This window comes from Geotrypetes seraphini, chromosome 9, assembly GCF_902459505.1.
Source record: "Geotrypetes seraphini chromosome 9, aGeoSer1.1, whole genome shotgun sequence".
NCBI lineage: Eukaryota > Metazoa > Chordata > Amphibia > Gymnophiona > Dermophiidae > Geotrypetes > Geotrypetes seraphini.
This window is the reverse complement of record NC_047092.1, coordinates 16,730,405-16,756,034: the sequence shown is the minus strand read 5'-3', so window position 1 is coordinate 16,756,034 and position 25,630 is coordinate 16,730,405. Positions and strand designations below refer to the sequence as shown.

General features: G+C 45.5%; 1 protein-coding gene across 3 annotated transcripts; it reads left to right on the top strand.

Moving 5' to 3' along the window:
* Window positions 1-4,266: 4,266 nt before the first annotated feature.
* Window positions 4,267-25,293, top strand: TSPAN33 (tetraspanin 33). Of its 3 annotated transcripts, none has more exons than XM_033959400.1 (8): window positions 4,275-4,549; window positions 14,591-14,648; window positions 17,298-17,425; window positions 17,535-17,609; window positions 20,479-20,574; window positions 21,436-21,564; window positions 22,265-22,426; window positions 24,108-25,293. In XM_033959400.1, the coding sequence occupies exons 1-8, from the start codon at window positions 4,454-4,456 to the stop codon at window positions 24,207-24,209; spliced, it is 846 nt and encodes a 281-aa protein (XP_033815291.1). In that variant the 5' UTR covers window positions 4,275-4,453; the 3' UTR covers window positions 24,210-25,293. The 3 variants fall into 3 exon arrangements, with proteins under 3 accessions (XP_033815293.1, XP_033815291.1, XP_033815292.1); XM_033959401.1 differs by lacking the exon at window positions 4,275-4,549 and adding an exon at window positions 4,928-4,946; XM_033959402.1 differs by lacking the exon at window positions 21,436-21,564 and having other exon boundaries at window positions 4,267-4,549.
* The last annotated feature ends 337 nt before the right edge of the window (window positions 25,294-25,630 follow it).

Sequence of the window (25,630 nt, the reverse complement as noted above, 5' to 3'; positions counted from 1 at the left end):
TCCTTTCAGTCTGCTCGCCTCTCTTTAAATGTATTTATTTCTTGAATTTTATATGCTGCCTTTCATGAACAAATATTCAAAATGGAAAGTTCCTTCTAAGCCTAAAGAAAATCCCCAGCCCATATAAGCCACCCAGTAAAATTACTATTATATGCTGGAGTTTATTAAATGGCACTAGAGATTTTTAGCGCGAGCCAGCGAGGTAAATGCACCGATGCTCATAGGAATTCTATGAGATTATGTTGTTCCATCGGCAGTGCAGAGGGCAGTGTTGGGCCTCCACTAATAGCATGGCATTGTGTTAGTACTTCGTGAAGTCTCACAAGGCTGCTCCATGAAGTCTCAGCAGCCATTTTGAAAATCTTTGGACTGGCGGCAGCTATAGCAGGCAGGAAAGTGTTGGGCTCTTTCCTGGCCCTGAAGAAGACACTAGACCACCAGAGATGATAAGGTAGGGCATGGGGGGGAGTCAGGTTGGCGTCAGGATTGCACCATGGGGGGGTGGCGGGTTAGGCAGGAGGAAGGGACAGATGGGAGGAGAGGAGAGAGATGGAGGGACAGATGGCAGATAAAGAAGGGAAGAAGCCACTAGATCAGTGGTTCCCAACCCTGTCCTGGAGGAACACCAGGCCAATTGGGTTTTCAGGCTAGCCCTAATGAATATGCATGAAGCAAATTTGCATGCCTATCACTTCCATCATATGCAAATCTCTCTCATGCATATTTATTAGGGCTAGCCTGAAAACCCGATTGGCCTGGTGTTCCTCCAGGACAGGGTTGGGAATCACTGCACTAGATCACTAGGGACATTAAAAGGTAAGCTTGGGGAGGAATCTCTGGGTCCCCATTGCTGCAGCGCTACCATAAAATGGTCTACTGCTACCATGGTAATACTGGGCAAAATCAGGCGCTCATTCCCATTACCGCAGGAATTACTATGGTAATTGCAGAATTACCACAGTAACCATTACCGTATCACTCCCTAGTGGTAAAGAATTATCACCTATATGCTGATGACTCCCAGATCTACCTCTCTACATCCAAAATTTCACCTAAAGTCCAAGAAAAAGTCTCAGCCAGTTTGGCTGACATTGCTGCCTGGATGTCTCGCTGCCATCTGAAACAACATGTTCAAGAATGAGCTGCTCCTCTTTCCTCATAAATCCTCCATTTTTCTCCCTCAGTTCTCCATCTCTGTAAATAATACTATTATTATTCCAGTTTCCTCTGCCCGCAACCTTGGAGTCATCTTCAACTCTGACCTCTCATTTTCTAAGCACATCCAACAGTCTACTAAAGCCTGTGGCTTCTATCTCTTCAACATCGCCAAATTTCACCCCTTCCTCTCTGAGTACACCACCCTTATCCACTCTCTCATAACCTCACACTTAGAAGTAAATTGCAGTAGTCGAACAGGTCTCCTGATGAACCGCCTCTCTCCTAGTGGCACTCTAAAAATAATTAACAGTAGTAGTAATTAAGTCTCTTTCATAAATCTATAAATTAAGTTCTTTGGATCTGATGTTAATATGTGAGAAATGTTCAAAATTCTTCAATGTAGATATCCAATATACTGTATTCTCAATATTGCATTAAAGAAGACTGTGTTTTAATAGTTGCATCTAAGAATGCACCTGTGGTAACTCCCCTTCTTGAGCCTCCACTTAAACCTCCAACATCTGGATTATAAATGTATAGTATTTAAGTCCGTTACATTAACGGGTGCTAGAATATATGTCTGTCTTTCTTTATTTCTGTCTCTCTCCCTCCCACTGTCTTTCTTTATTTCTGTCTGTCTCTCCCTGGCCCCCTTTGTCTGTCTGTCTTTCTGTGTCTCTCCCTGCCCCTGTGTCTTTCTTCTTTTCTTTCTGTCTCCCTCCCTCCCACTGTCTGTCTTTCCTTCTATCCCTCCCCCTCCATTTTTCTGTGCAGCAGCAGTAGCATTTCCCTCCTCCACCCCACTTCCTTGTGCAGCAGCAACAGCATTTCCCTCCCCCCCCACTTCCCTGTACAGCAACTGCTGCAGCATTCCCTCCCCCTTCATTTCCCTCCCCCCACACCACTTCCCTGTGCAGCAGCAGCATTTCTCCCTACCTCCCTTTTCCCTTCCCGCGGTCTGGCTGGCTGCTGCCCCCCTCCCCTTCCTGACAAACCTGTCGACTGAAGCAGCGTCCGCAGAACTCTATACACACTGCTTCGGGGCCTTCTACTGCCCTTATTTACTCTGGCACGTCCCTGATGACATCATTAGAGACACTGCAGAGCAAATCAGGGCAGTAGAAGGCCCCGAAGCAGTGTGTGTATTAGAATAAAGAAGTCAAAGGGGCAAATTCAGAATCTTGCTATAGCCAGTGCCTTACAGATTTGATTTATATTTTTGTTCATCTTAAAATGTCATACTCTGAGGTGACTCTGTATCAGAGAGCTAATGTTTCAGTGTGTGTGTAGAAGATCTTGTGATGGCAAAGAACACTGGGTGAAATTTGCAGGTCTTGACAGGAAGCATGTGAGAAGGAGTGTGGCAGTAGGCGAGAACCATTCCAGAAGGCCGTGACGTGATGTCAGAGCAGGTGTGACACAACAGCAATGAATGTGTGAAACCGAGTGGAAAAGAACTGGAGGCCCAGGCATACAGAAAAACAGAGGGAACTGAGAAAGCACAGGAAAAACAGACTAGAAAAAAAGAAATAGGACAGTAAGGCGAAAAGAGACAAGGAAGAAAAGATGTGAATGAAGTGTAGATTATTTATTGGCATGACAATTTTACCTATGTTAAGCAGTTAAGATAAAAAAGGATAGAGAAGTACTGGAAGAGGAATAAAGGAGGCAAGGGAAGGAGTGACGTGAATGGAAAGGGGTCAGAGGTTGCTGGTCTGAAATGCTGGAAAAGGTAGGGTTATGAGATGTGTCCTACAAAAAAGAGGATGTGTGGCCCTGACCCCATTCCACCCACAGCCCCACACCATTCCACCTATAACCCTGCCCTGTTCCACCCTCCCCCCCCCAAAAAAAAAAAACCCTGGCCACACACAAGCCCTGTCTCTTCGTAACCATGTCCAGAGGGCATCCACGCATGCACAGATGCCCTTCAGATATGGCCATGAGCTCAACAGTTTTCAAAACCCGAAGAAAGTTCTAGGAGTTGAAAACCCATCCAAATGCCTGGCCAGTCCTCTAAAAAGAGGACATGTCTGGGTCAAAAAAAAAGTACGATGCCCTCCTAGTCATCCAAGCAGCAAAACTAGACCACCAACTCTCCAACTTACTGATCTCGACCGCAAACTACAAAACCTTCAGAAAAGAAATAAAAACCCTGCTATTCAAAAACTCCATAAAGACAAACTAATACAGCAAGCTCCATTTGCAATCCACTTCACCCTTTAGCACCTACGAAAATGTCCTGACAACTCATATGTAATCCGCCTTGAACCGCAAGGTAATGGCAGAATAGAAATCACTAATGTAATGTAAATCTAGATATCCTGGGATCCGTAGGCAAAGGCAGAAAGCAGCTGTAAAATGAAGAGCGGCTGGGAACAGGGACCCATAGTGGAGGTGAGGGAGAGGAATTCAGGAAGAGAGCCTTGGCTGTGTGAGGGAAGATGGTTAGCAAAAGGAGACATTCTCTGGAAGAGAGAAAGAGGGGGCAGGCAAGCTGCTGAAGGCGATGGAGAGAAGCTGTGTGGGAGTGGGAAAAAGCAGACATGAAGGTGAGAAAAGGGTGAGATGTGGAGGAGGGAGAGTGTTTCGTTACTTGTTTATGAATTGTATTTAATCCTTTTTTTGCTTCTTGTGTCTGTTTTGTCATAAAGTTGTATTAATTGCCTGGTTTAATCAATGTGTTTTTCTTTTTCTTACCCTGATTTTATTGTTATTTGTAAATCGCATTGGATTATGATTTTGCCATCAAATCAAATTTGGAAATAAACTTGAAGCTGTAGAAAGAGACAAATATTCATGGAGGAAAAGGAAATGGTGATGGCAGGATGGGCAGACTGGACGGGCCATTTAGCCTTTATCTACCATCATGTTTCTAAGAAAGGAAGAAAATCGTGAAATGAAAGAACATGCAAGAAAAAGAGGGTAACGATTTCTGTGCCCGAGCTAGATTTGAAAGCAGTATGTTATTTTCTAGAAAGACCTGGGGGGCATTGCACCCGTTCCCTGAACCCACCTGGCCCTTTCAAGAAGCCACGCCCCCCCTCGGCCAGGCGCTTCTCGGAGCAGACGGAAGGGGGCGGGCAGGCAGGCTCGAGGCGGCCGCGGCCTCCAATCCGGAACGCGGGTGGGCGGGCCGGCGCGCGACGATGGGCGGGGCGATCCCGGGCTCGGCGTTCCGAGCGGCTCGCGGACGCAGAAGTTCGCGAGCCGCCATGCGCTGGGCTCGCGGGGTGACGCGAACCGGCGCGTGGTCTCTCGGCCCCTGCGCCTGATTCCCCCCCCCCCCTTCGCCATGGCCCGGAGATCGCCTGCCGCCGGCAGCGAGGAGTTCTCCTTCGTCAGCCCGGTGGTGAAGTACCTCCTCTTTTTCTTCAACATGCTCTTCTGGGTGAGTGCAGCGGCTGCATTGCGTGCATTGCATTCCGTTGCAAGAACTGCTTTCCCCTGCTGCATCCCTCCCCCCGCCCCCCCGCGCTGTGCAATACCTGTGGCTTCCTAGCCCTTGATGCACTGCTGCAATGAAAATGCAACCTGTCCAGAAGGGAAATAATTTGGCTAACTTCTCTTTGCACTGGGTTCTGATGAGCAACTTGGGCCATATTTACTCCTGCTCGTTTAGCCCCTGCATAGCTGCATTCAAGCTAGTTAGAAAGTGCGCACAGACTCGCTCCAGAGTATCGCCATCGAGCCACTATGATGGTAAAAAAAAATGTCAGCTACCTGGAGGGTATTTGGCTGGTACTGGACATGGTGGAGCCCTTACCTAGGAAGCAAAGAAACAACAGGTGAGAATATCTGATGTGCCACATTGAATCACTGATGGGGGCCAGTTGCAATTCCAAACACCCAGTAGGATCCCTGCCTTATTGCACTGGCTTTCCCCAGGCCGCATGAACTCTTCCTCCTAGAAATCGGTTGCCTCTTTTTAATCCCAGCTGGGCTAGATGCCAGTATGTTTGCTCCTGAATTTGCTGCCTTCCTACTTAAAAATGCCATACGTTTTTCTTAATTATTTGGATTTAACTCTCCTATTTTCAGTATACTTTAAGACAAGTTATAGTCTGGCAAACTAATTTTTGCACCTCCAATTCGTCCAGAATTCGGCTACGCAACTCATATTCCAGGAGAGCCGCTTTACTCACGTTACCCCTCTCTTAAACTCTCGTCTTTGGCTTCCCATCCGTGTCCGAATAAAATTCAAACTCCTCTTACTGACCTCCAAATGCACTCACTTGGCTGCCCCTCACGATCTCTCATCACTTATCTCCCCCGTGAGCTCTGCTCAGCTGGTAAGTCCCTCCTCTCTAGCTCCTTCTCTTCCTCCGCCAACTCCAGTCTCCGTCCCTTCTGCCTTGCTGCGCCTTATGCTTGGAACAAGCTGCCCGAATCCTTACGGCGGCCTCTGTGCTCAAGGGCCGGTGAAAAGCCCATCTCTTCGAGACTGCTTTCAACTCCTAACTCCTCTCACCCTGGATTCTGCAGTCTTAACCCTATATGTCAGGTCTGTCTGTCCAAGTTAGATTGTAAGCTCTTCTGAGCAGGGACTGTATTAAATGTCAAAATGTACAGCGCTGTGTCTTCCTTTCAACGCTATATAAGTGATAAATAGCATTAGTAGAGGTGTAATTTGCCAAAGTCTCACAGGGAGCTCTAACCGCTAGACCGCTCCCGAGCTGTCTCTTCTACAGGCTGAAGAGCTCTATTATCATCTTGATAAAGTAGCCGTTGCATCTCTGTAAGCGGAGACTTAGAGGAGACATGATAGAAACCTTCAAGATCATGAAGGGCATAGAAAAAGTAGACAGGGACAGATTTTTCAAATTATGGGGAACCACAAGTACAAGGGAGCACTCGGAGAAATTGAAAGGGGACAGGTTTAGAACAAACGCCAGGAAGTTCTTTTTCACCCAGAGGGTAGTGGATACATGGAACGCGCTACCGGAGGATGTGATAAGCAGGAGCACGCTACAGGGATTCAAAGAAGGTTTGGATAGGTACCTAGAGGACAAAGGGATTGAGGGGTACAGATAGGAGTAGAGGTGGTTATAGGGATAGGATTAGAGGTAAATTACAAAATTAGTTAGGGACTGGTCTGCCTCAGCGGAGGCAACTTCTTATGTTCTTATGTAAATGGTCATATGCCCTTCTCTGTACCTTTTCTAGTTCTTCCACAGATGCAAACAATACTCAGGGTACGGTTGCATCTTGGATTTATAGAGAAGAATAATGTCCTTTGTCAGGCTATAAGGAAGTATTTCTCTGGATTGTGTTTATTGGCAAGTGATGTATGTAGAGAGTGGAGAAAATATGGTGCCTTGATAATCGCATTCCTCCAACCCTACCCCATGTATTCTGTGCCACTTCAGAGAGACCCCAAACCTGTTGTCAACGTGGTCTTGTCAGTGTACCAGCAAAACCCTGCATAGTAAATATCTGAGATGGTCAGACACCTGGATTCAGAAATCACAGCCACAAACTAATGGGGAAGCTGCATACAGGCGATGCAAAGCGGGTTTCTTTTTAAGGTTTCGCTAGCACGTCACTGTTGTGGTTGTAAACCAGGAAATATCATCGTGGGGGGGCTGGGAGGGCGGGTAGGTTTGGGGATTTCATGACTTTGAAAATTTATGAGCACGTGGATTGGAATGTGGAATTTGGAATGTTCATTTGTTTGGCATTGTGAAGTTGATGTCGACTGTCAATTTGCAGTTTGCTCAATAAAAATGATTAAAAATAAACAGAATCTCCAAGGTTAAAACATTTTGTTTTTTTACAGTAAAAAGACACCAGCTGATCTTTATTCTCATGCCTTCCGAAAAGGAATCGGAGCAGTAAATGTGGGCGTTTGCAGGGCTCGGGCAGTGTTTGCTGTTTTCCCTTATGAGACCAAGGAAGGGTGAAAGATACCGCTAGCCCGATTGAAAAGAATTCCCAAAAGCTCCTCGGTGTGTGTTGTCTGTACCCTGTGAACTCCAGAAGGAAGATCAAGTGTGGCAAAAGTCCAATTTAGATTATATCCCATATATTCTGGTTTATCAGCGAGGTTCATTTGTGAGGTGACATATTGAAAAAAGTCCCATTTGTAGACACTATTCTCCTAGCAGTCATTCCTTTCATTTTAATTGTGAGCTCTTTTCTCTTTCTTTTGCCCTGTTTGCTTTCAGCTCGGATAAAAACAGCCTATACTAAATCTCATTTAAAGCACAAAAGAGAGTGTGTGTATTTAACGGCTCTGTATTGCTGATAACAAATTTAGGTCCTGTATTCCCAAACTGGGTGTCAGGTCAAAAGCGCGCCGGGACAAAGGCGCGCCCAGACAATTGAGCGCAGCGCGGAAGCGTGCGCCGCTCAAAATTACTGTTTTTAGGGCTCCGACGGGGGTGTGTGGGGGGGAAACCCCCCCCACTTTACTTAATAGACATCGCGCCGCGTTGTGGGGGGTTTGGGGGTTTGTAACCCCCCACATTTTACTGAAAACTTCACTTTTTCCCTGTTTTTAGGGAAAAAGTTGTTTACAGTAAAATGTGGAGGGTTACAACCCCCCATAACGCCGGCACGATGTCTATTAAGTAAAGTGGGGGGTTCCCCAACAAAACCCCCCATCAGAGCCCCTAAAAATTGTAATTTTCTTCGGCGCGCACCTCCATCTTGCGCTCAGTTGCCGGCGCGCGCCTTTGTCTTTCACGCCGTTGTCTATGAACCCCCAAACTGATATCAGCAGTTATGTCAACTTTTAAACGTAGCACAGCCTCCGAAAAGAGCATTTATTGCACTCTTGAGATTTTTTTGCAATCAGGAAACAAAGCAAGATGGCTTAACACCGGGATTTATTTTCTGTACTTTTATTTAACATTTTTTTCTATTTAACAATTTTTCTCTAACGTAGAGGAAAAATAGAAAGAATATTCTATCTGGGGAATTCATTCCTGTCTGCATTGTTATATAATTCTTATCGGGTTGTTTATACTGTTGGGGCTTTTTTTTCCGTGATACATACACCATCTGTTCAGTCCATCAGCTCATTATACTGTTTTTCACCAGTTCATTACAAACATTCTAAGAGATATCATGTGGCCTGTTACTAATTTTGTTGGGGGGTCTATTTATTCATATGGTCTCCCCACCCACCCCCTGCCCCTCCAGTACAAACCTTTTTATAATTACCGCCGACTCTACATAACTTTCTTCAAGCTACATCAGTTTTCTTAATATATTTTTTTCACATTGTCTGCTTTTTTATGTCCTCTTGGCTTTCATTTTGAATGGAAAGAGGCTGTACTAAGCTTTATTTTTTCACAGCTATCAAGCTTCCCTTCTCCTCCTCCCATGTTGCAACAGTACACTTCTCCCTCCGTATTCGCAGTTTCAGCAATCGCGGTTTCAATTATTCATGGTTTTTAGCTTGCTGGCTCCTCCCCCCCCCCAAAAAAAAAAAAAATTGTCAGCTTGCATAGAGAAATAGCTGATTCCAAGCGTTTACAGAGAAAATCGCTGATTTCCGGCACTTTTTTCACCATGTTTCGCCTTTCCTTCAGGAACAGGCCAGGTCTCCCACCATATTGTTCGCGGTTTCACCCTATTCACGATGGTTTTTAATAGAAAACAGCGAATGACATATGAAAAAGTTATTCATGGTTTTTCTGTGTTCGCCGGTCTGTTAATCCCCCTATCACTGCGAATACAGAGGGAGAAGTGTGTTCAGCAAGTGATCACAAACGCCGTCTCTCTTGGAAACCTTGTGAATGTGCACTCTGCTCATGGCCTGTAGGTGGCAGTGTTGTGTTCCTGAATGTAACTTGCTGAGCTACAAGTGAAAAAGTTGCAAGCTGAATCCAAAATCCCATTCCATCCCTTATTTTATTTATTTATTTAATTTGTTTTCTATCCCATTGTCCCCAAAGAGCACCAAACGTGCTACAGGACTTCCTCCTAGCTCTCTAGTCTGTAAGCTAGTGTCCCTCAAACTTTGTTGAGCCTCGGCACACTGAACGTAGTGGCCGCAGCTCAAGGCATCCGGAAGTGTGTGGATGTCGCTGTGATGTTGTGTGCATGCTTGATGACATCATGTCGACATCTGCGCATGCATGAAGGCTCTCCAGAAGGGGTTCCGAGCCACCAATGCGGTGTGCCAGCAAGGAAGAACCATGAAGAGGAGAGGCGCTGGTGCTGGCTGATTACCTCTTGCCGTGAGAGGCACGTCCTGTAGGCAGTCAGCCAGCGTCTCTCCTCCTCCCCAATTTGTTGAGGCACACTAGTGTGCTGCTGTAAGCCCTATCAATAAAAGTACCTGTCCAAGTTAGATTGTAAGCTCTTCTGAGCAGGGACCGTCTATAAATGTCAAAATGTACAGCACTGTGTACGCCTTTCGACACTATATAAGTGATTCGTAGTAGTAGACTTGTAATTTAAGAAAGTGATGCAGACTGTTCTCGTTATTCGCAGTAGTGCTTGGCTGGCGTCTGTTTGATCCCTGAGTTGGCTGAAGTTACGTCAGCAGCATTGAAAGCTCCTAGTGATTCTCAACTCAGGCCTCAGGAGACACCTAGTCAGTCAGGATTTCAGGATAGACAGAATGAAATATGCGTGCTAGAGATTTGCCTATAGTGGATGACGTGCATGCAGATTTATCTCATGAATATTCAGGGTTGATATCCTGAAAACCTGACTGGCTACGAGTTTCTGAAGGACTGAGTTGAGAACACCCTGCCTGGGGAAAGGTCATTGGTTGCTGGCTTGAGGCTCCGTGATTTGCAGAGTTTCAGAAGGAGCTGTGATCAGTGACCCATGGCCCAAACTCACTGCAGGGACTAGATTAGGTATGTTACATAGAAACATGACGGCAGATAAAGGCCAAATGGCCCATCCACAGCATCCACTATCTTCTCCTCTCCCTATTGGCTAAGGCTCTTAACATTTGCATCTCCTCTTCCTATAGATTAGGGCTCTTTACACCTGCATTGTGAGGTCATAGAGCTTTATGATTACAGAAACATGATGACAGATAAAGGCCAAATGGCCCATCCACAGCATCCACTATCTCCTCCTCCCTCTATAGGCTGTCTCTTAACTCTTGCATTGTGAGGTCATAGAGCTTTATGGTTATAGACATATTACAGCAGATAAATGGCCATTCTAGTCTGCCCATCTGCAGCATCCACGATCCCCTCCTCTCCCTAAAAGATCCCAAGTACCTATCCCATGCTTTCTTGAATTCAGACATGGTCTGTCTCCACCACCTCTACTGGGAGCCTATGCCACGCATCTACCACCCTTTCTGTAAAAAAAGTATTTACTTAGATTACTCCTATCGTCTCTTAATTTCATCCTATATCCTTCTCTTTCCAGAGTTTCCTTTCAAATGAGAGATTTGCCTCATGCGCATTTATGCCATGTAGGTATTTAAATACCTCTATCATATCTCTCTCCTCTGCTGCCTTTCCTCCAAAGTATACATATTAAGAGTTTTAAGTCTATCCCCATAAGCCTTATGACGAAGAGCACGCACCATTTTAGTAGCCTTCCTCTGAACCGACTCGATCCTGATTATTTCTTTTTGACAGTACGACCTCCAGAATTGTACACAGAATTCTAAATGAGGTCTCACCAGTACCTTATATCACCAATATCTGAGGAGGGGATGGGAATGATTATAAAATTGGGGATTTTTCTATCTAGTTGGATAAGAAAGCTCCTACAGCTGAGTCCCAGCTCTGGATGTGATTTGAACTGGAAGCATGAAGGAGCGGCTGAAAATTGTAAGGTGAAGAGAAGCAGAGGGATGGTTTGCCCTTGATGGGGTCAGGTTGTGGAATTTTCTGACCGCTAGCAGCTTCGTTTGTGCAGTGACCCAGTGAAGGAAACATGACTCATGGAAACTAGTCACAGACCTAGCAAGTTAATCCAGTAACAGTTTCACCCACAGCTTCTTTGACCCTTATTTCTGCACAAATGGATAGACGTAGAATCACGCTTAGCAGCGCCAAACGTCAACCCCGCCCATAACGTGCCTCTTTTGACGTTTGGCACCGGTAAGCGTCTGCATAGACTCGATTCAGGTGCCTTTTTTTTGTAGGTGCCTTGCCGGGCCTACTTTTCTCTTTCTTAATTATTTTCTAATTGGTTTTTAACGGCGGAGCCCGTCGTACCTTTTTTATCCCATTGTGTACAGGGGAATGGGATTCTACTTTCCTCAGGGAATTCAATAGAAAAATAGGAACTACAGCTCCCTACATGCACTGGAGTGAAACATGGACTGGATCATCCTGTTGCTATTGACATGGACCTGCCAACTCACCTGATTTCAGTGTGGAATCTGTAGTTCCTGATTCTACCCACTGAGCTCTGTGGGACTCCTCCCATAATGCTGGATAAGATAGAAATCCAGGACTGGGTTAACTGTCCTGCTGGAACTGTGGACACGGAGCTAGATAGTTTCTGTCCTCATATCCTGTTACTCTCAGGTAGATATTGAAGGTTCCAGAGTATTGCCTTCCTTTTCGTTGTAATTGTACCTGTACTGATTCCGTGCCAAGTGTGTCTTAAGTTCAGGAAATAACTGTCTAGTTAAAGCAGGGACGTGCCTCTACTGGTCCGTGGTAGAAGAACAGAGCGGTTTGAGGACATGTTGGGTTGCCTAAGTCTTGCCTGGCTTACGTCAATAAGGTTCAGCAAATATGCATTCCAAGGAGTGGCCATCATGAGATGTAGAGTTCCAGTGAAAGATGACTCGCCTTCACATCATGAGGCAGCTAATGATTGGCGAAACGCTGGCCGGTGTGTGGTGTGCTTCTAACCTAATCTTTTCATGGTGGGTTTGCATTGCACAAGGCTTTTTCTTAGTAAAATATCAATCGAGGAGGTTTTTTTTATACTAATGATTTAACTTTACCCCGTGATAGTCTCCACCTTTTCATTAACTGTGTTGTTGGTTGGTGGAGGAGGGGCTCTGAGGCTTTTTCCTACCTCGAGGTGATTTTTTTTTTTAAGGGAAGATACTTTCTTCAGGGAATTATGAGAACATTGTTGTAGGCAAATGGGTTGATTAAACTCGTAAAAAATACCCCAGCGGCTCAGCCGATATGGGACGGCGCCCTCCACAGTAAAAATCGCGCCAAAAAGCTCAAGGCTGATCTGGAAGCCTTCCCTCTGACGTCCGAGGAGCTTCCTCTGATGTCAGAAGGAAGGCTTCCGGCTCAGCCATGGGATGCGGAAGGGAGGGAGGGAGAGAGAGGGGCGCTTTGGGACTCTGGACGGAGGGAGAGGTTCTTGTCTCGGGGCCTCTTCAGTTACGCAGATGACTTCACAATCATCATCCCATTTGCCAACTCCATCTCGGAAACTATTGCCAAAGCATCAGAAGCCATAAACTTGATGCTGGTTGACAGACTTCAAGCTCAATACAGAGAAGACAAAATTTTTCGTTGCTTCACCACACCCGCTTGACACCAAAACACCGCTAGGCATCAATAAACTTAATTGCCCTATTCAGCCCACCATGAAGATACTAGGTGTAACTCTTGACCAATGCTTAACCATGAAAGACCAGGTGGACTCCTTAATCAAAAAGGGTTTTCTCACCCTCTGGAAGCTTAAATCCATTAAATCATATTTTGATAACTCAGCATTCAGAATCCTGGTACAATCCCTCATACTAAGTCAACTTGACTACTGTAACATCGCCTATTTAGCAATCTCCCAAAAGAATTACAATTGATGCAAAATGCTGCGGTCAGACTTATCTTCGGTCTAAAGAAATTTGGTCACGTGACGCCATACTACAGGCAGCTACACTGGCTGCCGTTGGAAGCTCGCGTAAAGTTTAAGTTCGCCTGCCTCTGCTTTAAAGTTCTTTACGGTCTAGCCCCTAAATACATCACTGACCTCTTCTCAGCCAACAGACACAAGAGAAGCTCCCACTTGCACTTCGTTTCTCTCCCGGTTAGAGGTTGCAAACTAAAAAAAACACCACGAACACCTTCTCTCACATCAAGCAGCTTTGTGGGGTAAAGATCTGGAACAACTGCTCTCGCCCACCACTTACGAGGTATTCAGGAAGCGCCTCAAAACTCACCTGTTCCTGAAGTATCTAGACAGCTGACCCGTTCCTCTCTTTCCCCTCTGTAACGGTTCTCTCACCCAATCTCCCTCTTGCTTTCACTTCCCTTAAGTTCTCTCAATTTGTACTTTTATTGTTCTTTTGTAAACCGCATAGAACTTCACGGTACTGCGGTATATAAGCTGTTATTATTATTATTATTCTGTGTTATGCTTTAGGAAGGAACTTAAAACTATTCTCTGTTTGCGTACTTATAGCAGCGAGTGATTTGCCATGAGTTATTTCTCAGTCAAAGCATGGGAGGGTGGGAATTTGCCATGCTGCTGGGAGATTTTATTTGATTAGTGTAAGGTCACAATTTGTTGCCTATATGTTCACGATTCTGGATGTTTTACTGTAAACCGCATAGAATTATGGGATATGTGGAATATACATTTTTAAAATAAATAAAACCTGCTCTAGGGTCAGGAAGACACTTGGGGCCGGATTCTGTAACCAGCGCCTATGTCAGTAGCCGCCTAAAAAGTGGCTGTCGATCGTGTGTCAATTGCTCGACTGCGCCAGTTACAGAAACACACCTTAATTCAGCCAAGATAGGTGGCTGAAATGTAGGTCTTGAAAACCCTGGCCTACATTCCAGCTGCCTATCGATGCTGCCTCAGGATCCTAAAGTCAGACTGCAGCAGCCAGAGGCTGTTCATGGCAGGGGAAGTTATCCCTGATCAGCTAAGCCGGTAGTGCTCCCCGAAGCCCCGGCTTTGGGGAGTCCTGCCGGCTCAGCTGAATGGCCGCGGCAGGGGACCGCTTGACAGTGACAGGAGGGATGCCCACTCCCTCCTGCCTGCAGCCACCCCCACTCATGACCCACCCGAACCACTGGTACTCCCCACTGTACCTTTGGCTGTAAGGCTGGCCGAAGGGATGCCTATACCCTCCAGCCAGCAGGCCCGCCTCTTCAGAATGGCAGGCTTTCCCCCTCCCGGTGTAATCTGGGATGCACCAAGGAGGGGCCTAAGGCCCTGATTGGCCCAAGCATAAGGCCCCTCGGCCAACCAGAGTCTTAGGCCTCCTTCCCGCTACATTCTGGAATGCACTGGGAGTGGCCTAAGACTCCAATTGGCCAGATACCTAAGGCTCGTTGTATTGTATTTGCATAGGGTTCTCGATGGCTGCTACCGCGATTGATAGAAGCCCCCAAGAACTCTTTTGATCATCGGAGGCTGAGCTGCCTTGCAAGTAAGACTGACTATAACCAGTCTTATTTCCATGGCAAGCTTTTGAGCATCTCCCTCTGTGACTGTGGTGGTAGCAGAGAGTTCTCAGCTCAGTCTGTCTGACGGTGTCTGTCTTTTTCTCCCCCCCTCTCCTTTCCAGGTGATCTCTATGGTGATGATTGCAATTGGAGTCTATGCACGGCTGATGAAACATGCAGGTGGGTTTGGGTTAGTTATTCTTGTGGTCTTGTATTTCTGTATGAGAAGGACAACTCCAGCAGTGGTCAGTTTGTCTTGTGCAGTTCCAGAGGCTGAAGCTTTGAGTCTGCTGAATTAATGATCTCTGCTAAGCCGCAGCAGGGCCTGTAAATACACAGAACCAGTGGACAGGGTCTGCCTTTAAAATGTCATCCTTAGGAAGGATTGTTCTGTCGAGTTATCCCCACCACTGTAGTCTCGTACGTTAATTAGGGCCTTCTGATCTTGCCATTTGCACACACACATAATACAGAGGGGTGTGTGTAAAAAATTTTAATTGCAGCTTAAATGCATGAACAATGTACTGTAGCTTCAGATAAGTTTTAAGTTTCAGAGGGAAAGACTTTTAACGAGAGTTGCAGATTGAAATGCAAATTACTAAAGAAAATTTTCTGGGAAAAACAAAGAGAGAGCCTAAGAATAACTAAAAAATATATAAAGAGAAAACCCAAAAGTAAGTTATTACTTTCAGGAATATATTTAAAATCCATTTTTCATTCTATGACATTGTCATTCACCCTGTATCTCAACTAGTTACAATGTAACCAAAGAGCTTCACTGTGAAATTATAGTACAGGAAGGTTAAGTGTTTTTTTTTTTTCAAGGTCACTGCATAAAGACAAATGGAAGGGGTTAAGGTAGGATCAGCATTGCAATCTTTTGTCTCTTGTGTTGGCAGCAGGAACAGTGAGAAAACCCTGATATAAATCTAGGACATTACTGCTTATATCTGGTTGGAGAGAAAGAGAGATGGTTTCCAAGATATTGCACCCCTCTGGCTCCCTTCCCCCACTCCTTGCCTTTTTGAAGCCCAGTGCTCACCCCTCAACAGCAGCAATATTACTGCAAACTGGGCGAATGCCCTTGATACAAAGTTGGAACGACATTGTGGTGCCCTTTTTGAATGATTGGAATCTGTGAACAGATGAGCCTGAAAAGGGTAAAGAAGGTGTCAAAACACAGCCTGTGCTCGGGTACCATTTTTGTCCTGTGACTGCCCGAGTGGTATTGGGGTCCTCTGCCCAGAGCAGTTGTACAGTTGCAATTGGGCTTCCAGGAACGCCGAGGTGATGGTGGGTTTTTTTACACTTGAGTACGAGTTTGAGGATTCTAAATCTTTTGGACAGCCTGATGAATAGGGCGGCTGCGGAGGTAGGGTTAACAGATTGTACTGTTGTGAAATCCAGACCTGTGGCCCTGCCCCCAGGCCCTCCCAAATCACGCCCCTTCCGCCCCAGCCTCGCTCCCCAGCCCTGCCTCCCCCAACCTGTTCTTGTGCTCAATAATTGTCCTCCACTTTCACAGGATGTCACTTAAATCTTTATAATAATCAATTTCTACACATTTAATGTGTGATTTCTTGTGACGCGTTCAATTAAAAACGAGCACAGACTGCCATGGGGACCATCGTAGCACTTCCCGGTCCCTTTCCACCAAGAAAGCGTCCCTTCCTGAGGAAGCTTGGTTTGGGGTTGGTTTTTTTAGCGAAATTCGAGTCGAGGGGCCGACTCGGTATTTGGTGCTGGGGATTAACATTGGGTTTTGGAATGATCGCCAATTTAAAGGCACAGCGATATGGACAACAGTACGTCAAGGTGAAACCTAAGCAGGTAAGTTATTAAATGCAGCTGATTTAATATACTGGTGAGAAATTTCAATCTCTCTTGGGACCGGGAAGTGCTACGAAGGTCCCTGTGGCAGCCTGCGCTTGGTTTTAATTGCACGTGAAGGTTGGCTAGATTGTGAGCCCACCCGGGACAGAGAGGGAAAATGCTTGAGTACCTGATTGTAAAACCGCTTAGATAACCTTGATAGGCGGTATATAAAATCCTAATAAACTTGAAATTTGAACGCTTCACTTGATATTACATATTAAATGTGTAGAAATGGATTATTATAAAGATTTAAGCGACATCCTGCGAAAGTGGAGGACAATTATTGAACGCACAGGTCTGTTGATTTAGCGAACTCCCTTCAGGCCCAAGTTTGTACTCTGGCAATAGACCGCTCCCGTTTTTAACCTGCACATGTGCTTCTGCCCTAGTCTTTCTCTCTTAGAGGACTCCTGAAGAAGGCACTTTTGGCTGAAACGCAGACTGTGTCGGGTCCTCTGTTTGTTTAACTGCTTTGGATGACTATTTGTTACTTCTGTAACCAAGAATTGCTATTATAAACCTTTCTGTGTTCATCCAGATACTTATTGCATTTTTCCTGTGTTGTGTGGCTTTTTCTCTCTCTCTCTTTCTTTCTTTCTTTCTATTGTTCTTTCTTTCTCTCTTTTCTTGCTCTTTCTTTCTTTTTTCTTGTTCTCTCTTTCTTTCGCTCAGATTTTTTGCCCCCACCTCTTTTTTTTTTTTTTTTTTTTATGCGTGTCTTTATGTTTAAGGTACCACAGTTATGCCAGCCACAGAGCTGATGTAACTGAGCATTCTTTATATGTGGCGAGACCGCGCAAAACGTTCCAGTTACAGTATTCTGTAAGCTGTCTATGTAACATGCCCTTACGGAACTTCTGTACGCCCAGAGGGGTGGGTTAGTTCTCGAGTTGCCCTCATCGTGTGCTGTGGCAGATCTGTGCAATTGGTATTGGTCTCTCTTTTGCGTTCCAGAGGCGGCCGTGGCCTGTCTGGCGGTGGATCCTGCCATCCTGCTCATTGTGGTTGGAGTCTTGATGTTTCTCATCACGTTCTGCGGCTGCATCGGGTCCCTGCGGGAGAACATCTGCCTCTTACAAACGGTACAGTGTTCGTACTCGGAGGGTGGAGGGGTGGTTGTGTTCCAGTCCGGCATTTCTCACAGGTAGTAAAGTTAATGTGAGAGCTAATGTTGGCGTCTTTCCTCTGCAGTTCTCCGTCTGTCTGACCATGGTCTTCCTGATACAGCTGGCTGCTGGAGTATTGGGCTTTGTCTTCTCTGATAAGGTGAGATGTTTAAGTATAAGCAATGGAATCTCTGATTCTGAGCTAAGTAGCATATGTTTTGTACACAGAGGCGTAGTAAGAGGGGGGGGCAGACTGCCACGGACACCATCTTGGTCTGGGCACCTGCACCTATCTACCACCCCCACACCACGCTCACACCCTCCCCCCCCATACCTCTTTAAATTTTCACCAGCGTGAGCAGCTATTCTGGCCTGCTGCGTGCGCCTGCCTGGCTCCCTCTGGTTGTGGGGCCAGGAAGTGACGTCGGAGGGGACGCCAGCGTGAGCAGCAAGCCAGAGAAACCGCTCAAACTGGTGAAGATTTAAAGAGGTACCTTGGGGGGGGGGCACCCCCTACCCTCGCTACGCCACTGCATTTTTAAGAAAATAACTATTCACAAGAAATAATCATTTGGTCACTGTATAATGTAATTGAAAAGTCTGGCGGGGGGGGGGGAAGATTTTGCGTGAAATGTAATAGTAATTTGGCCATTATGAGAGAGGGTTTTTTTTTTTTGTTTTTTTTTTAAGGAACCAATGTTATACAGGCAAAATTTGTTCTTTCGGATTCTCTGGGTTGCCGAGATCCTTTTTCCTCTCTTAAGAATGACTGTCGATGTTTGTTGAGACCATTTTAAGTTTGGTTATGGCATATATTGGGGGTCTCTGTCCTATGTTTGATATTTATAGGGAGAGGCGAGTCCTCGAGATGCATCCCTTGTTCTCAGCCAGGCCAGCATCTCAAGAATGCTTTATTTGTTGGCTAGAGATGAAACTGTTTCTGTTCCATTCCATCTACCACCCACCGGCAGGGGATAAGAGCTCTGCCGTGCATGCCACATGGCGTCATAGTCCAGGGGTAGGACTACAGTATCAACTCCAGCAGATGGTAAAACCTGCGGACTATCCAATGTCCCGGTGGACCGCGTCTGTCTCTGCAGAAATCCAGTAGGCTATATGCAGTGGCGCAGTGAGGGTGGAAGATGCCTGGACTAGTGCCACCCCCCTCCCTCTCGCTGAGCGCGCTCCTTCACTCCCCCCCTCCCGTACCTCTAAATTTTCGTCAGCGCAAGCAACAGCTCCAACCTGCTGTTTGCACCAGCCTTGGCTCTCCCGCTGATGTCACTTCCTAGTCACACCAGTGAAGAACTACCGTGTTTCCCCGAAAATAAGACACTGTCTTATATTAATTTGGGGCCCCAAAAAGGCACTAGGTCTTATTTTCAGGGATGTATTATTTTTTTTCATGTACAAAGATTATCTCTCGCTTCCTCCTCCTCCACCCCAATTTTCCTTTCTCTCCTCCACATGTGCAGCATCTTGCTTCCCCTCTCACCCATCCTCTTATGCAGTATCCCTCCCTCCCTCCCATCCCTTGTGCAGTAGAACCCTTGTAGCTTCTATCCCTCCCATCCCCCTGTGTAGCATCTTTCTATCCCCCCGCCTCCGCAGCATACCTCCCCCCCTCCGCCCACTGACCCATCCCTCCCTCCCATCCGAACCGCAAGACAAGAATACCTTATAACAAACCGGCAGCGTCGGCATGTGGATGACATCAGCAGCAGAGGAACGCCCAGGAAATAGAAGGCCGCAAAGCAGCCTGTGTAGATTGCTGCCGAGTGCCAATGCCGCTGGTCTGTTATAAGGTTTTCCTGTCTCGCAGTTTGGATGGGAGGGAGAGATGGGTCAGCATGGGGGTGTGTGCGCAGTGGCGGGGGAGAAGCGCTGCTGGCGCCTAGGGCTTATTTTCGGGGTAGGGCTTATTCTTGGGGAAACACAGTGGATGTATAGGTGGGGGGGGGTGTTTGAGGGGTAGGAAGGAGGAGAGATGCCAGTGCCCGGGACGGTTCACCCCCTCTTACTATGCCACTGGCTATATGGTCCAAAGGTCGAGTCCAAAACCTCCAGTCAAGCAACAACAAACAACAGTGGAGGTCCAAAATGTCGGTGCACAATTTTATTGATCAAATCTCAAAATCTTCTGCAGTGGCTCGACATGCACGTGTTTCGGCCTCTACTGCCTGCCTCAGGAGCCTTGGTAAATCAAATCGAGATTGTTTTTATGATGTGTACCGTAATAGATGGCAATTCATTGCTTGGTGTGAGCAGAGCGTAGTGGCACTTTCACGGTTGTGATCTATTACGGTACACATCATAAAAACAATCTCGATTTGATTTACCAAGGCTCCTGAGGCAGGCTGTAGAGCCGAAACAGATTCGTGTCGAGTCGCAGCACAAGATTTTGAGATTTGATCAATAAAACTGCACACCGCCAACATTTTGGACTTTCACTGTTTGTTGTTGCTCCAAAGGAAAAGAAACCTGAAAAAAACAGAGACACCCATGGAGATAACAAAGTCACTGGTGCCACACTGGTTATTTCATTTTACCGTTCACTCGTGCAATTTAACCATATCCCCAAGCCATAGCATAAAAAGTCATCTATTTATCTTTTCCAAAACGTAATATATTCCAAGTATGAATGATCTGTAAGATGTTCATGTCCAAACCTGGCAATGTATAAATTAGCTATATCGGGGACCATCGAGGCCCCCATAGCTGTATCCTTTACTTGTTGAAAAAAAAAAAAAGTGCCTTAGTAAGTGCAAAGGATACCAGTGACAAAACAAAATATGTGGCATGTCAGGTCTCACCGTGGTAGGAGTTGTTGAATCGGTGAGTCCGAGTTTCTCGGACAACAAATCGATTCATCGAAGTGAACTGGTGAATCAGTTTGAATCGGGCAGCAGTAGTCTGAAACAGTGGTTTTACCATGTGTCCTATTCCATTCTTTCCCACAATCGATCTCCGATTCCTCCCCTGCCCCGGACAGCTCAGTGTCGCATTTTACCCCTATATCTACTTTGCAGGCACGGGGGAAGGTGAGCGAGATCATAAACAATGCCATCGTACACTACCGCAATGACCTGGACCTGCAGAACCTCATCGACTTTGGCCAGAAGGAGGTGAGAGCGCCGAGACTCCTCATAGGGGGCAGGGAGAATCCCCGGGCAAGACCTTGCATCGGCCTTTTGCCCCTGACAAGAATACATGAGTGGAGTTGGATACATTTTGTGTGTTAAGGGTTCCCTTTCAAATTGTACAAGCTAAGCAGGTGGCAGCCTCCATATACTTGGAACAGCCAGACAGCTATGCACAACCGCCTTGTAGATCCTGGTGCCCCAGTTCCACCTAATGTGTTCACCAAGAGCGGGCTTTAAAGGATGCAGAGAGATGCGAGCCCTCATTTGCATAAGTTAGTAGGGGATGAAAAGTAGAGAATGACACAGGGACAAATTTGTCCCTGTCCCCGCAGGAACTCAATTTCCCATCCTGTCCCCGTGAGTTTTGTCCCTGTCCCTGCCCCATTCCTGTAAGCTCTGCCTTGACCGCACAAGGCTCTAACACTTATGATTTTAAAGTGTTTGAGGCTTGCGCAGATGAGGACAGAGCTTAGGCATTGGTGGAATGAGGCATTATGACATCACAATCTGAGCTCTAGAATGTTGCTACTTAGGATTTTAAAGTGTTTGAGGCTTGTGCAGATGAGATGGAGCATGCAGGAATGGGACAGGAAAAGAGCTCGCCGGGATAGGAAAATGAGTTCTCGCAGGGACGGAGAAAAATTTGTCCCTGTGTCATTCTCTAATGAAAAGCAATCGCTTAGTTGAAGGGCCCTGGTGTTAGCCAAAATGACTTCTCTCACATCAGCCAGCATCCCTCAGCCTGCTGTTGGGGACATGCGCACTCTTTCACACTTCTCTCGCACACCCTGCCATCTGCTCTAATGGGTTGACCCTTTTCTTTTACTCATTGTATGTTTCCAGTTTAGCTGCTGTGGGGGGATTTCCTACAAGGACTGGTCCCAGAACATGTACTTTAACTGCACCGCAGACAACCCGAGTCGGGAGCGCTGTTCTGTGCCGTACTCCTGCTGCCAGCACTCCGATGAAGAGGTGAGCCACGCTGCTGCCCTGTGGGATGGTGCCAAGAGGGAGAGAGGAGAGCAGAATTGCACAGTCATTTTGGTCCTGGCAAAAGCTTCTAGTTGGCTTGATACTTTTCCTTGTCACCACACAAGAATTATGCAAAGAGCTTTGAAGTGTCCTCTGGCAATTAACTGCTCTGCAGTGATTCCGCCATGGTAGGAAAAGGGCTGATGGTGTTTGTCTTGTAATATAATTAAGATTAACACTTTTAAATCCAGCTTATGATGCTAGTGTGCTTTTATCATTTTTTTTTTCTATTACTATTCAGGATGTAGCTGTAGACATTTCTGGGGCACACGGTACATTTTTGGCTCCCAAACAACTTGAAAGCGTCCAAAGAGAAGGGACAATGTTTTCGTTGCATAATAACAAACACAGTGTGAGCTCCTACTAAATCTGCAGTATATCAGTTCTTGAGAACTACCACTAGGTGGAAGCACTGCTCTTTGCAGTTCTTGGTAGGAAGTCAATTCATAGAACCACATTTGGTAGGAAGATGATTGGTAGGATGCAGGAAGTCGTTTGTCATTCAATAAAGTGACTTTCTCAAAAATTGCATGGCTGTAAGCTCTGTGGAGAAGGGACTCTGTCTTGACTTTAGTAACACACTAGAAATAGTGATTGTAGTCTCACTTCATGCTTTTACCCTTCTGCTCTTGTCCTGCAGACAGTAATTAATACAATGTGCGGCCAGGGGATGCAGGTATTGGACTACCTGGAGGCTGGCGAGTTTATATATACCAATGGCTGCATCGACAAGCTGGTGAACTGGCTGCACAGTAATCTTTTCCTGCTGGGGGGCATCGCACTGGGTCTGGCCATTCCTCAGGTATGCTCAGCCAGCATTCCATTGATACATGGGCAGCACTCCCTCTAGTGGTAAAAATAAAGAACTACTGTTAAGGAAAGTAAAACGTTTTCTTCCATTTAAGATTGACTGGAAAATACATGCAGGTCATTTATGAGTTAATTAGAATTCAGTTTAATTAGAATTCAGTTTCTTCACAAAAAAAACGGTTTACAATAAAAAAATTAAATCCAAAAAGTGTTGTGAAGCAAGAAAGAGAATTAAATAGATCTGTAAAGGTTTAACAATGGCATGACTGAAAGAGGTTTAAATTATTTTCACAGAAACATGATAGCAGATAAAGGCCAAAATGGCCCATCCAGTCTACCCTTCTGCAGCATCCACTATCTTTTCCTCCCCCTATAGGCTAAAACTCTTAACACTTGCATTGTGAGGTCTTGGAACTTTATGGTTATAGAAACATAATGGCAGATAAAGGCCAAATGGCCATGCACAGCATCCACTGTCTCCTCTTCCTATTGGCTAAGGTTCTTTACACTGCATTGTGATGTCATAAAGCTTTATAATTATAGAAACATGATGGCAGATAAAGGCCAAATGGCTCATCCAGTCTGCCCATCTGCAGCATCCACTATCTTCTCCTCTCCCTATTGGCTAAGGCTCTTAACATTTGCATCTCCTCTTCCTATTGGCTAAGGCTCTTTACACTGCATTGTGATGTCATAGAGCTTTATAATTATAGAAACATGATGGCAGATAAAAGGCCAAATGGCCCATCCAGTCTGCCCATCTGCAACATCCACTATCTCCTCCTCTCCCTAAGAGTTCCTCTTTTTTCAATTTAATATTTGTTAAAGATGGTTTTAAACATAAAAATAATAATAATTGACACTTCAGTTAATAAAAAAGAAGCAAAGAGATCATTTGTTGATTCTATACAAGCAGGACAGCTTAATTGGTAGGTGAGTTTTCAGCACAAATGCACAAGAATGACAAATTTCATTTAAAATTCATCAGTATCGTGATGCCCGTTGTCATTTGCTTTTTACAGATCTGATGTCTGTGGCACTTGAAGTCCTTTCAGGAAAATGTAGATCTGTATTAAATTATAGAAACCTTTAATTCAGTTTAGTAGAGAGTACTGCAAGGACTAGCTTTTATATATAAGCTAGAAAAGCGAGAGCATAAAGAAGTACTTATCCTTGACTGTGACCCCCCTGATGGTACATAAAACTGTGTGAACCCCCCCCAAGAGATATAGAATGGCACACCTATGGAGAGCCCACCCAGTTTGTGACCCTAAAAGTGGGTTTTGTGACACTATTTGGAGTCCCGACCCACAATTTGGGAAGCTCTGACTTAGGACCTAGTATTAAAAGGGTCCTCAGAATTTGTTGGTATAGAAAACTATTAAAACCTAAAATTTATTTCCTGCTTAATTGAGGGGGGAGACTTCTAAATGTTACCGTTTAGGGGCCACAGTGCACATAAATTGCAGCCCTGCCCTGTGGAGTGCATCAAAAGCCTCCTGCACCTAATTGCAAGGAAATTCAGTCATTTTTTTAATGGATGATGGCGTTGAAGGGAAGATAATCAAGACATCCAGCTTTCCAAGTACTGTGTCGGCATATTTTAATTTCCTGAATGCATTTTGGGTGATCTTGCGGCGATTTCCTTACTTTGCTTTTGTCTTGTCCTTCAGCTGGTGGGAATCCTGTTGTCCCAGATCCTAATTAATCAGATCCGAGACCAGGTCAAGCTTCAGAAATATAATCAGCAACACCGAGCGGATCCGTGGTACTGAAGGTGAAGTACCGGAGAGCGTCCTTTGGTCTCAGCAGGATATGCTGGAAGCGTTTCACCCTGCGGCCCTAGCATGGTGTTCAAGAGGAACTTCCCGCTGCCTTTCCATTAAGACTTGCTGGAGAAATATTCCTTCCTCCCCCACCCCTGTCTTAGCAACACGTTTTGTTTTCTGTGTTGGGGAGGAATCGGGATTATTTCCAAATGGATGAGAGAGACACCTCTTTCCCCAGCCCTGGCAACCCTAGCTAAAGTTATTTGGAACCAGAAAGGAAGAGATGAAGCATATGAAACTATTCTGCTTCTAAGAATGTCTCAGCAACCTTGAAATGCTAATGGAGCGTCCAGCTACCTCCACTGTTCTGATACGTCTGAAGGGTTGAGCCTTCATTCTAAAAGTCTCTTAAGTAGGGGTTCACGACAGCCTTAATGGCAGTCAGACAAAAGAATTAGTATATACTAATATGTTGGCGTAGACTGAACTTTGTAGCATGAGGTGGATATTCGTCACATCCAAGACAGGTAGTGATAGTGAAGAATAACTGGGACACTTCCTGGTATGGATGCCTCACCCAGGAGTTGGTGATCTGCAGACACTGTTCCTCTTTTGTTAAGGTGCTAGAAGTAAGTGAACCTAGAACCTGCATTCCTGCTAACCGGATGTACTGTACTTTCTTCCTCTCCTTAAATCTAGTGACCAATCAAATATGACTGTATGTGGTCCTTGGTCTAAATTGCTCATTTGATTTGGTTCAATGGATTGTCAATCATGCCTGCTTGGGAGGGCTGTATTCAACCCTTTGCTGTATTAACTCTTCTTCCCTGGCAGCCATTTTGAATCTCCTCCTAGTGGTAGACTGAATGAAATGCAGATTGGGAAATATTTGAAAACTTGTTTGTAGTACAGTACACAGTGTTAAGTTTTATTGGGAAAGAGTCTGAGTTTATATTGATACTATATTTTGAGAAATAAATGGTTTTGAGTGCCATAAACAGATATAGAAGCAAACCCCACCCCCAATGCATTGTTTGTAATAAGTCTTAGTAAATCTGAACAAATAAAGTTATTTATTGTGGGACTTAAATCGTTGTGGTGGTGTTTTGGTAACTGCAGCTCATGCTATGGCACAGGAGACAGCTGCCAATGCCAGGGAATGGTCGAGTTCCAGTTGAGATAAACTGATGCCTTTAGTAGGTTTACCAGATTTTCCAAACAGAAAATCTGGACCCCTAGGCCTGCCCTGTTATGCCCCATCCCTGCTGCCTGCTCTCCTGCCCAACGACGATTTGTTGGAAGCTTTTCAAAACTCGGACAAAGTGCCGGGTTTTGAAGAGCCATCCAGAGAAATCTGGTAACCCCTAGCCTTTACCCTGGTTCTGGCAGCAGTACTTAGGATTCAAAACATTCAAGTTTCAAGTTTA

Bases quoted from the DNA above. Each gene is read 5' to 3' on its own strand.
- TSPAN33 (XM_033959400.1), top strand. From the start codon at position 4,454: ATGGCCCGGAGATCGCCTGCCGCCGGCAGCGAGGAGTTCTCCTTCGTC. The intron at 14,649-17,297 runs GTGGGTTTGGGT...TTTGCGTTCCAG, and splicing joins ACGGCTGATGAAACATGCAG to AGGCGGCCGTGGCCTGTCTG. The intron at 22,427-24,107 runs GTATGCTCAGCC...CTTGTCCTTCAG, and splicing joins TGGGTCTGGCCATTCCTCAG to CTGGTGGGAATCCTGTTGTC.